The following is a 12,135-nucleotide window of genomic DNA, read 5'->3' as shown; positions in this document are numbered from 1 at the left end:
GGTGGTGAGGAGCTTTGGGGTTGGGGAAGTCAGTGGGGGGGTGAGGGGAGATAATGGGGTGGGGAGGTGAGGGATGGTGGGTGGGGATATCGACTGGGTGGGGAGCTCAGTGGAGCGGGGTGAGGGATGGTGGGTGGGGATATCGAAGGGGTGGGGGTGCTCAGTGGAGGGGGAGGGGGGGTGAGGGGTGGTGGAGAGCTCAGAGGTGTCTGCGAGCCAGAGGAGTTGGCAGGGTTGAGTGGAAGGTGAAGAGCTCGCATGCTTCCGTTCAGCTGGAATGGCGTGTCACAGGAGGAGCCATGCAGGACAAAGTGGGTAGGGGAGCCCCTGGTGGGGGTGGGGGGGTTACCAGACCTACTCCTGAGGGATGGAGCTGCCCCAGCAGAGACACCCTGTCGCTCCACACCACGGACAACATGGCATCAGTGACTCTGTCCGACCACCCGAGAGGAGCCTCCCGCAGCCAGGTAACTCCCTCCACTTGAGTCCGCCCACCTCTCCACAAGGCCCACGCCCTCCTGTTGCCCTCAGCCATGGGCCTGGGGTCACTCCAGCCCTCTTCGCTTGTCCGCAAGGGTGGTCCGACTGCTGGCTTGGCCCATGACCCTTACCGGAGGGTCCGCCGCATTGTGCTTTCGTCCTGGGGGTTTCCTCATCCACCGGCACAGGGCGGGCGGGACCCCTGACACAGCCTCCAGTCATCATCTCGGAGAGGAACAGTCCCATCTCCCGGTGGGGGAGCCTCCCGAGTCCCAGGCTGCCTGCCTCACTCTGGTCAACCTGGCGTCAGGGATCCCGACACGGGCACGGGTGCCCCTCAAAGTTCCCTGCCAGAGTGTCGGTCTTTGTGGAGGTGGGAAGGGGGCGGCCCAGCCTCTCTCCAGCTGACCACCCCTGCACACTACAGGGTGGTGTAAATGTAGACAAATATAATGACCAGCAGGTTGAGGACGGTCCCACTGATACCCAGCATCGCCAGAACCCTCTCTTCTTTGTCCTCATCCTCGTCGTCAGGCAGCCGAACAACGCGGGTTTCTTCAATGTGCTCAACGATGACCATCGTTCCCGGTTTCCTAATCCAGACCTGCAGATCCGGGAAAAGATGAAGAGAGTGAAGAAATACAGACCTGAGGCTCTGCATTAGAGGGAAAAGAGGAATATCAGAATCGGGTTTATTATCATTAATTTTAGTCATGAAATTCATTGTTTTCTGGCAGCAGTACAGTGCAAGACATAAAATATTATAAATTACATTAAGAAATTATATACATTTATACACACTCAATGGCCAATTTATCAGGTGCACCTGTACACCTCGTTAATGCAAATATCAAATCAGCCAATCGTGCAGCAGTAACTCAATGTATAAAAGCATGCAGACATGGTCAAGAGGTTCAGCTGTTGTTCAGACCAAGCATCAGAATGGAGAAAAAATGTGATCTAAGTGACTTTGACTGTGGAATGATCGTTGGTGCCAGATGGGGTGGTTTAAGTATTTTGGAAACTGCTGATCTCCTGGGATTTTCACACACACAACAGTCTCTGGAGTTTACAGAGAATGGTGTGAAAAACAAGAAGAAATCCAATGAGTGGCAATTCTATGGGTGAAAGCACCTTGTTAATGAGAGAGACCAGTGGAGAGTGACCAGACTGATTCAAGCTGACAGGAAGGCAAGAATAGTGAGGGTTCATTGTGTCGTGGACAGTTCAGAAATCTGACGGCAAGAGAGGACAAAGTTGTTCCTAAAACAGTTAGTGTGTGTCTTCAGGCTCCTCTACATCTCTCTGCTGGTAGTAGAATAGGTTGAGACTTTATTTGGGGCGTAGGAGAATGAGGGCAGATTTGAGAATGTGGGGAGATTTGAGGGAGGTATACAAGATTATGAGGGATATAGATAGGTAAATAAAAGTACCTTTTTCCTCTGAGGTTGGGCGAGATTACAATGAGAGGTCATGGGTTAAGATTGAAGGTGAAATATTTAAGACAAACCCGAGGGGCAGCTTCTTCACTCATCCTGGAGGATGGTGAGTGTGTGGAGAGCGTTGCCAGTGGAAGTGGTGGATGCAGATTCCATCTCAACATTTTAAGAGAAGTTTGGATCGATACATGGATGGTTGAGGTATGGAGGGATATGGTTCAGGTGCAGGTCGATGGGACTGGACAGAGTAAGAGTTTGGCAAGCACTGGACAGGCTGAAGGGCCTTTTTCTGTGCTGTAGTGCTCTAGGGCTCCAATCACCAATGCCCAGTTCCTCTCCTGCCAGGAGTATGAGGAGTTTATAGGTGGATACAGGCTTAGATGGTCAGTGGATGAGCTAGACCATGCAGTCTGGCTCCATGACTCTGTGTAAGACACTCACACAAAGTGCAAAAGTCTAGCTTAATTCATCAACAAGATGAGAGAGTGCATGAGGAAGATGTCTTCAGTCGGTAGGGTGCACGGTGGTGGGAACCGTTCACCACAGTGCCAGAGACCTCGCCTCAACCCTAAGCTCAGGTGCTGTCCGTGTGGAGTTTGCATGTTCACCCTGTGTGCCTTCCCCCACCTCCCCCCAAATGATCCATTTTTTCCCACACACCAAAGACAATGTAGTAGGTAGGTAGGTAGGTTAACTGGCTACTGAGTTGTAGAATAGAGCCACAGAATACCAGAGCATAGAAACAAGCCCTTCAGCCCATCTAGCCTGTTCTGAACTGTTAATCTACCTGGACCATAGCCCTCCATGCCTCTCCCACCAATGTACATACTAAAACTTCTCTGAAATGTTGCAACCAATCCTGGAAGCTAGTTCCACACTCCTACCACCCTCTGAGTGAAGAAGTTCCCCCTCAAATTCTGCTTAAATATCTAGGAGATTTGATGGGAATTTGGGGAGATTAAAGTTGGGGGGGGGGTGCTTTTCCCACCTAGAGACTGAAGAGTACCTGAATCATGGTGCCCGTGAGAGCAGTGGAAGCAGGGCCACTGGTGGCACTTTAGAAGTAAATGGCATAGGCATTGACGGCTATGGGCCAAGAGAAAGGTTGGCTCCTGGTGGCTGCTAGTCAGCATGGATGTTTTGGGCTGAGTGGCCTACCTCAATGTGCTGTAACTCAACGGAATACACTCTGGAAAGGATGATCAGTCCTCGTCTCTCTCCTCCAGAGAACAAGCTGAGAAGAGATCAGATAGGGTTGTGGTGGAGCAGATACCACGAGAACATGTCCAATTAAATCTGAAGCCCTTCACTATAAAACACTCACCAATAAATCTAACTGGGAATTCAACTTGGAACTGGAATTAGTTTATGATTGTCCCATGGACTGAGGTACAGTGAAAAGCTCGTCTTGTAGACTGTTCATACAGGTCAGATTATCACATAATGCATCAAAGTTTTTTTAACTGGAAAGAGAAAGCAATATTCATGCCCTTCCTCCTATGGTCAACCTTTCATTCTGGCATCTTCCCCCTTCCTTCTCAGCCCTGATGAAGGGTCTCAGCCCAAAACATCAACTGTTCATTCCTTTCCATAGATGCTGTCTGACCTGCTGATTTCCTCCGGCATTTTGTGTGTTACTGTGGATTAAAAAAATTCCACTGTATCCCAAAAACTATTCATATATAGGATATGGAAAGAATGAAAAGTCCAAATCTCTCTTCTCCAGTGAAAAAGTGGAGGGGAGGCCGAAAAAAATTGTGGTCGAATGGATACCATGAGAATGTGTCCGGGGGAGACATTACTGAGAGAATCATCAGAGTCTCCATCCCCATTATGACATTTACGGGAACGTTGCATACAAAGGGCCAAAAAGCAATGTGAGGATTCCTACCACCCATTCCACAGTCTCTCTGACCCACTACCATCAGGAAGGAGGTACAGGAGCATCTGGACTAGGACGGCCAGACTGGGTAACAGCTTCTTCTCTCAGGCTGTGAGACTAATGGATACGCGGTCTGCACTGAGGTCTCGTCACTAGGACAGCCAGCTGTTTACCTGTGCTAAGTACCACGTGCACTTGAGTTGTGTTCTTATTTATTGTAATATTTTATTTACGTGTGTGTGTTATATGCTGTGAGGGTGCACCATGGTCCCGAGAAACAATGTTTCATTTGGTTGTATACATGAGTAGTCCAATGACAATAAACTTGAACCTTAACTTGATTGAAATCCAAGTTCAGAGCCCTTCACTGTAAGACAGTCACCAAGAATCCAACGGGGGACTATTCGATAGCCTCACAACAGAACGCAGAGAAATTGCACTGCGGGTTGACAATAGGGAGCAAGGTCAATATGAGGTAATTGTGAGGTCGAGTTATTCTGATTGTGCTGGGCAGGTGATGGGAATAATACACTCTCACTTTCACAGGGAGTACTTGAGGTAAATAGAGCATGGAGCTGAAGGTTAGACAAACCCATGGAGGAGGAGAGAATGGAGGTTTAGATAAGGCTCTAAAGGAGTCAAAGGAGCAGATACAAAAGTCTGAAAGCACATGCAACCACGCTCAAGGACAGGTGCTACCCTACTCTTTTGTAGAATAAGATGTACTCTTGACCTCAAAATCTCCCTCGTCCGGACCTTGCACCTTGCTCTCTACCTGCCCTGCATGTGACTGCAAGAAATTACAGAGTTGTGGTCACAGCTCAGCATGTGAGAGGAACCAGCCACCCCTCCATGGATTCTGTTGATATTTCTCAGACCTCACCACCCCAGACATTCTCTATTTCCCCTCTCTGAAGATACAAAAGCCTGAAGAGATGTACCATCAGGTTCAAGGACAGCTTCTACCCTCAAGTCCAACCTTGACCTCACATTTCCCTCATTATGACCTTGCTCCTTACTGTCCTGAAGGGTTTCAGCCTGAAACATCAACTCTTTATTCACTTCCATAGATGCTGCCTGACCTGTTGAGTTCCTCCAGCATTTTGTGTGTGTTGCCCTGGATTTCCAGCACCTGCAGAATCTCGTGTTAATGTGCCATTGTGGTAAGACTACTGAATGGTCCCCTATTACAATAAGATGGACTCTTGACCTCAGATTCTTTGTTATGATCTTGCATCCAATTGTTTACCTGCACTGCACTTTCTCTGGAGCCGTTACACTGTATTCCTCATGATTAATGTTTCCATTCTTCCTCATCAATGCACTGTGTAATAATTTGGTGTAATAAGAGACAAACTTTTCACAGCATCTCAGTATATGTGACAATAACAAAACCAATTCCAATGCACTTACAACATTGGACTAGATGGGCTGAATGGCCTGTTCTTGTGATCTCCTGAGGGACCACGGTGTCTGGCCACTTTCCAAGTGACCCTAAAGGGATTATGAAGAGCATAATAATTCATAAACAGGTAGCTAAAAATAATGTGTCTTAAAAGGTAGACAGAGCATTTGCCTTAACAAACAGAAAAAGTCATAAATTCTCAGCAGGTCAGGTGGCAACTGTACAACAGGACCCTTCATAAGAGATGGGATCCCATAAGAACAAAGCTCATTGATCTGTCCAACAATGCTGCCTGGCCTGCTGAGTATTTGCAATTAACACCGTGCTAGCGGACCTTGGCAGGTCAAGACAGCATCTATATGGAGGGGAATAAACAGTCAATGTTTTGACCCAAGACCCTTCATCAGGATTTCAAAAGAAGGGGGCAGAAAGCAGAATAAGGTGGAGGGAGGGAGGATTACAAGATGGCAGATAATAAATGAGACCAGGTGAGATTGAAGATGGGGGGGGGGAGAGGGAGTTAATTAAGAAGCTGAGAGGTGATAGGTGGAAGATGTAAGCAGTTGAAGAGTTGAAGAAGAAAGAAACTGATAGGAGGGAGACAGTGGACCATGGAAGAAACATGGACTTCTACTGATGTGTGATGGAAAGTGTGCTGACTGGCTGCATTATGGCCTGGTATAGGAACACCAATTCCTTTGAATGGAAAATCCGACAAAACATAGTGGATTCGGCCCAGTACATCACAGGTAAAGCCCTCCCAACCATTGAGCCTATCTACATGAAATGCTGTTGTAGGAAAGCAGCATCTATTATGAAAGATCGTCACCACCCAGGCCATGCTCTTTCCTTGCTGCTGCCATTGGGAAGAAGATACAAGAGCCTCAGGACTTGCACACCAGGTTCAAGAGCAGTTGCTACCCCTCAGCCACCAGGCGCTTGAACAAAAGAGGATAACTGCACTCATCTATTGAGATGTTCCCACAGCCGATGGTCTCACTTTAAGGACCCTTTATCTTGTTATTTCATGCTCTCCTTATTTATTACTATTTATTTATATCTGCATTTCTGCAGTTTGCCGTTTTCTAAGCTCTTGCTCTTTCACTGATCCTGTTTACAGTTACTATTCTATAGATTTGCTGAGTATGCCCAAAGAAGAAGAATCTTGGGGTTGTTCGTGGTGATAGGTATGTATTCTGATAATGAATTTTACTCTGAAAGGGAAGGAGGAGGGGAACCAGAGGGAGGTGATGGGCAGGTGAGGGGAAGAGAAGGAGTGAGAGGGTAACCAGAATGAGGAATGGAAAAAGAAAGAAGGAGGGAGAGGGGAGAAATTACTGGAAGTTAAAGAAATTGATTTAGGTGCCACCAAGTTTGAGGTTACCCTGACGGAATACCAACCTGAGAGTAGTTAAGACTTCTTCTGCTTTTATTTCAGGCATTTTTAGTTTCTTTCTTAGTTTTCTCAATACAGTAGCAGAGAAGTGAAAACCCAATGGCCCACAAGACCACTGCCTGCTGTTCTAGTCACCCCACTATAGGAAGGTGAGAATATAGAAGGGTGGGGTGCCTGTTTGAAAGGATGTCAGAAATAAAGGTGTGCACTACCTTCTAAATGGAGAGAAAATACAAAAAGATCAGAGACACAAAGGGACTGGGAGTGCTTGTGCAGGATTCCCTCAAGGTTAACTTGCAAGTTGAATCAGTGGTGAGGAAGGCAAATGCACTGTTAGTATTCATTTTGAGAGGACTAGAATATAAGAGCAAGGATGTAATGCTGAGGCTATAAGGCATTGGTCAGACTGCACTTGGAGTATTGTGAGCAGTTTTGGGTCCCTTATCTAAGAAGAGATATGCTGGCATTAGAGTGGGTCCAGGGGAGGTTTACAGGAATGATCCCGGATATAAAGGGATTAGTGTATGATGAGCTGCAGATGCTGGGGTCAAAGCAACACTCACAACACGCTGGAGGAACTCAGCAGGTCGGGCAGCATCTGTGGAAAAGATCAGTCGACGTTTCGGGCCGGAACCCTTCGAAGTCCTGACGAAGGGTTCCAGCCCGAAACGTCGACCGATCTTTTCCACGGATGCTGCCCGACCTGCTGAATTCCTCCAGCGTGTTGTGAATGTATGATGAGCGTTGATGGTTCTGGGCCTGTAGTCACTGGAGTTTAGAGGAGGGATAATAAATCAGCCATCCGAGCAGACTCGAGGGGCTGAGTAGCCTAATTCTGCTCCTGTGTCTTATGGGGCCAGGACTGTTTTCTGTGCTATGGAGCTGTTTGAGGGGAAAATTGTTCAGCGTTAGTCACTCTGTTAAAGTAAAGATGCCATTAAGCTGGGAAGAGTGCAGAAAAGATTGACAATGATGTTGCCAGGACTCGAGAAGAATGAGGAGTGACCTTGTAGAGATGTATAAAATCCATGAGGATGTTGAATTAAAGGGGATATTTGTTCTTTTCCTTAACACAAGAAAAGCTGCAGATGCTGGAACTTCAGAGTAACGCACACCAAATGCTGGTGGAACTCAACAGTTAAGGCAGCATCTATGGAAATGAATAAATAACAGACCTTTCAGGTCAAGACCCTTCCTCAGTCTGGTGTCTTTCAGACTAAAATGGTGGGGGAGGGGAAGGAGGACAGCTAGAAGCTGATGGATGAAGCCAGGTGGGTGGGAAAGGTCAAGGGTTGGAGAAGAAGGAATCTGATAGGAGAGAAGGGTGGACCACATGAGAAAGGGAAGGAGGAGGGGACCCAAGGGAGGTGATAGGCCGGTGAGAAGAGGTAGGAGGCCAAAGTGGGGAATAGAAAAAAAGGGGAGGGGGAGGAAATTTTTTTTACCGGAAGAAGAAATTGATATCCATGCCATCAGGTTGGAGGCCACCCAGATGGACTATAAGGTGCTGCTTCTCCACCTCAGGGCACAAGAGGAGACCATGGACCAACTTGCCAGAACGAGAGAGGGAATCAGAAGTAAAATGTTTGGTCACCGGGAAGTTCCAGTTTCGATGGATGGAGCAGAAGTGCTCGATGAAGTAGGCACCCAGCTTACGATGGGGCTCACCAGTGCAGAGGAGGCCACATCTGGAGCACTGGGCACTACAGGTGACCCAGCAGGTTCACAGGTGGAGTGTTGCCTCACCTGAGGAACTGTTTGGGGCCCTGGATGGAGGTGAATGGGCAAGTGTAGCACTTGGGCCACTTGCGGGGAGAAATGCCTGGAGGGATGAATGAGCAAAGGATTAGTGGAGGGAGGGATCCCTATGGAAAGCTGAGGTGGGAGAGGTGGTAGTAGGATCCCATTGGAGATAGCGGAGACAGAATTAGTTGACGATGGATGGGGTGATAGGTGAGGACAAGAGGAACTCTATCACTGTGAAGGTGGTGGGAAGATGGGGTGAGCGTGGATGTTTCGGAAATGGAGGAGATGTGGGTGAGGACAGCACCAAAAGTGGAGGAAAGGAAATGGCGTTTTTTTTTGAAGAAGGAAAACATCCCAGATGTCCTGGAAAGAAAAGCCACACCCTGGCTACAGATTTTCCTCATAGTTTAACTGCTTTCTGCTTGTTTGCATTTTTACACCATTACCTGTAGACATGTAGTTGTTCAGTCTGTTTTTAGTGGCTGCGGTTGAAAGCCACACGCTCACGGGAAGAACGTACAAACTCGTTACAGAGGATGGCAGAACTGAAGTCCAAACTCCGACGCCCCGAGCTCCAATAGCATCACGCTAACTGCTCCACGGTTTCTCCCACATCCCAAAGGCGTTCAAGTTGCTGGGTTAATGGTCAATTGTCCCTGGTGTGTCGATGAGGAGTACAGTCTGGGCGGGGGGGCGGAGTTGAGGGGTAAGGGTAGAATAAGGAATGTGTTATTAGTATAAATGAGCTGGGTGAAGGGCCGGTTAATGCACTCCATACCTCGATGATGATGATGAGCAAAATGAGACTAAAACTCACTGTCTGAGAGATGCCCCCAGGCCAGCTGTAAAGCACTTGACAGAGCACTGGGGAGATATGAGGTGCAGGAATGTAATGGGCCGAACAGCCTTCTGCGGCGATTGATGGACTTGGAACTGTAGGGAAACTTGTCTGGCCACACTCACCTTCCCAAGGGTGCTCTGGAGGAGGACCTGTGAAGGTATTCCTCTCCAACCGTTGGGATGGTGAGATCTGCCACAGTCTCCAACCACTGATCAGAATAAATCAGTGCACATCCTCCTGTCTACTGCACACTGCCTATAATCCCTGACCGGGGTGAACATTAGCAAAGTGAGCTAGAACACATTGCCAGGGGTTGTGATACTTCAGAGACTCTTAGATTGGCACGTGGATGAAAGGAAAATGGAGACTATGGGCCGTCCACAAGGAAGGCATTGGATCGATGGTGAAGTAGGATAAAAGGCAGCACAACCTTGTGGACCAAAGGGCCCACGCTGTGATATAATGCTTCATGGTTGGCTTTAAATCCCAGTTACAGGGAGTTATTGATCAGTCGATGACATAGTGGACCAATCTGCTTTGGTGGACCATGATATATCTTCAGGAGAGAGACTCACTCTGTCTTCAGTCCTATGAGTGACTCCACTACTCTCTTGCCCCAAGGAACAAAGTGTGAGATGGAGTCTTTCCGTGTGAGAGGAGATCTATGTGTGTTTATTTGTGGTGTGTGCATACGTCCAAGTCAAAGGTGAAGTTGAGTTTATTGCTATTCGTGTGTGCAGGTGCATGTATGCATAGATAAACGTTTACATATCTACAGTGTGTGTGTGCACACGTGTACATGTGTAAGTATCACACGTGCTACCTGTGTATGTGTGTATGTATCTGCAAGTGTATCCGTGTATGTTTGCATGTGTGTATATATACAGGTACCTGGCCCATATCTCTGTGTGACTCTGTGTATCAGCATGTGCCCATGTTTCTTCATAAGTGTGCATGCACGTGAGTGGGTGTAGGTGTCCATGAATATCTGCTCAGCATGTGTCTCTGTGTCCATGTCCTCTGTGCCTGTGTGTGTGTGTAAATGTATAAGGATGCATGCATGAATGTATGTCTGTAAAAATGTGTGCATTCTGTATGTTAACGAGTAAGTGTGTATGCATGTGTATGTATCAGTATGTCAGTGTGCAGGCATATCTGAATGTCTGTGAAAATGTGAGTATGTGCCCATGTTGTTTCACGTGTGTGTGTGTGTGTGTGTGTGTGTGTGTGTATACATGGCGTGTGTGTGTATACATGGCATGTGTGAGTGTAGGCATGGCGTGTGTGTGCGTGTATCTGTGTGTATATGCATGGCGTATGTGTGTGTATATGTATGGCATGTGTGTGTGTGTGTGTGTGTATGTGTGTATACATGGCGTGTGTGAGTGTAGGCATGGCGTGTGTGTGCGTGTATCTGTGTGTATATGCATGGCGTATGTGTGTGTATATGTATGGCATGTGTGTGTGTGTGTGTGTGTGTATGTGTGTATACATGGCGTGTGTGAGTGTAGGCATGGCGTGTGTGTGCGTGTATCTGTGTGTATATGCATGGCGTATGTGTGTGTATATGTATGGCGTGTGTGTGTGTGTGTGTGTGTGTGTGTGTGTGTGTGTGTGTGTGTGTGTGTTTACACGAGGGGTGTGTGGAGCCGGAAGGGAATGCTTCGGGCCGTGACTCCTCTGTGACAGAACAGCCCATCAAGGGCACAAGATGAGCGACCACTCGGGCATCCGGAGGTGGAACAGCATCAGTACAACTCAAAGGCAGCAAAAGAGGCAAAGCGAAAGGCCTCGATGTAACCCCTCGGGAGGGGCTGGGATCTCTCCGTGCCTTTCCACTGCTCTGCCGCGGAGGCAGGAATCTCGGTTAAAGGAGCCCCCACCCTCTTTCCTTCCCAGATACATCAGCCTCCCCCCAAAGAACAGGGAAAAGCGACACAGCCCTGCTGGTTTAAACACTATCAGTTAACCCTTGCACTGCCCCCAGTGGGAGTCACTCCACAATCCCACACCACTCCCAGGCACTAGACGCTGCATTGCATTAGTTAATTAGCAACCCCTCCGCCCCGTTCGCATAACACGTCGGGCTGAACGGAAGACAGTAATGGTGGACATGCCGGGGGTTTGAGTTAACATGTGTGGCGCAAGGTTCAAGCCCCCGGTATTAAACGTGCCCTTTCTTCAGCCCACACCCCACACCCCTTAAGGTCGACATTCTGAAACGCGATGGGAGAAGAGGTGGCGGGGTGGAACCGGCCGGCCCTCGCAGACCTGTTCCAGTCTCTGCTGTTAACAGGTGTTGACGGAGGGTCTGCTTACCAATTCCGAGCGCACAGTAGCAGAATCCGGGCGGTTGAAGATTAGAATCCCTCGGGGTAATCATCCAGCACGTTGTTCCCGCACTAAAAGCACGCACACACACACACCAATTTGCGGATTTCGCCCTCCTCCGAGGGTCCGAAATCGTCGTCGTTCGTTTGTGCAACTGGAGAAGGCGGGGGGGAGGAAGAGATGTGTGGATTTTGTCCCCGAGAGGGGCTGATTTGACCCCCTTTTTTCTCCCAGGCAGTTCCAGACTCGTTGTGGATGACCCACGCAGAAATCCCAGCCTTCTCGCCTAGATGCTCCGTCTTCCAGCTGGATGTGCCGAGATTTCTTGAAATCCACTGTTGACTCTCCCTGCCTGCCTGCCTGCCTCTCTCTCTCTCTCTCCCTCCCTCTCTCCCTCCCTCCCTTTCTCTCTCTCTCCCCCTCTCTACGTCTGTAGAGCCAGCTCCACGCAACAGATCAAAGGGTGCACTGGCAGGGGGCTTCCAAACAGATCCTCCTCCTCAACTCACCCCCACCCTCCCGCAGTGAGGGACTTCCTCTTATTTCTTTTCCTCCAGCACCCTCTCCCTTCTCCCCTAAAGGCAGCTAGGGCTTCATTGCAAGAGAGGCGGGTGT

At 48.5% G+C, this 12,135-nt stretch overlaps 1 protein-coding gene across 1 annotated transcript; it reads right to left on the bottom strand.

Moving 5' to 3' along the window:
• Window positions 1-585: 585 nt before the first annotated feature.
• On the bottom strand, window positions 586-11,862 carry LOC134353285 (protein TUNAR-like). The gene is made up of 3 exons (XM_063061315.1): window positions 11,509-11,862; window positions 8,795-9,029; window positions 586-1,084 (listed from the first exon to the last, which is right to left on the bottom strand). Exon 3 carries the CDS (start codon window positions 1,058-1,060, stop codon window positions 902-904), a length of 159 nt encoding a protein of 52 aa, XP_062917385.1. The 5' UTR covers window positions 1,061-1,084; window positions 8,795-9,029; window positions 11,509-11,862; the 3' UTR covers window positions 586-901.
• Window positions 11,863-12,135: the final 273 nt, after the last annotated feature.

This window comes from Mobula hypostoma, chromosome 10 (genome assembly GCF_963921235.1).
Source record: "Mobula hypostoma chromosome 10, sMobHyp1.1, whole genome shotgun sequence".
Taxonomy (NCBI): Eukaryota; Metazoa; Chordata; class Chondrichthyes; order Myliobatiformes; family Myliobatidae; genus Mobula; species Mobula hypostoma.
This window is presented reverse-complemented; position numbering and strand designations above follow the sequence as displayed.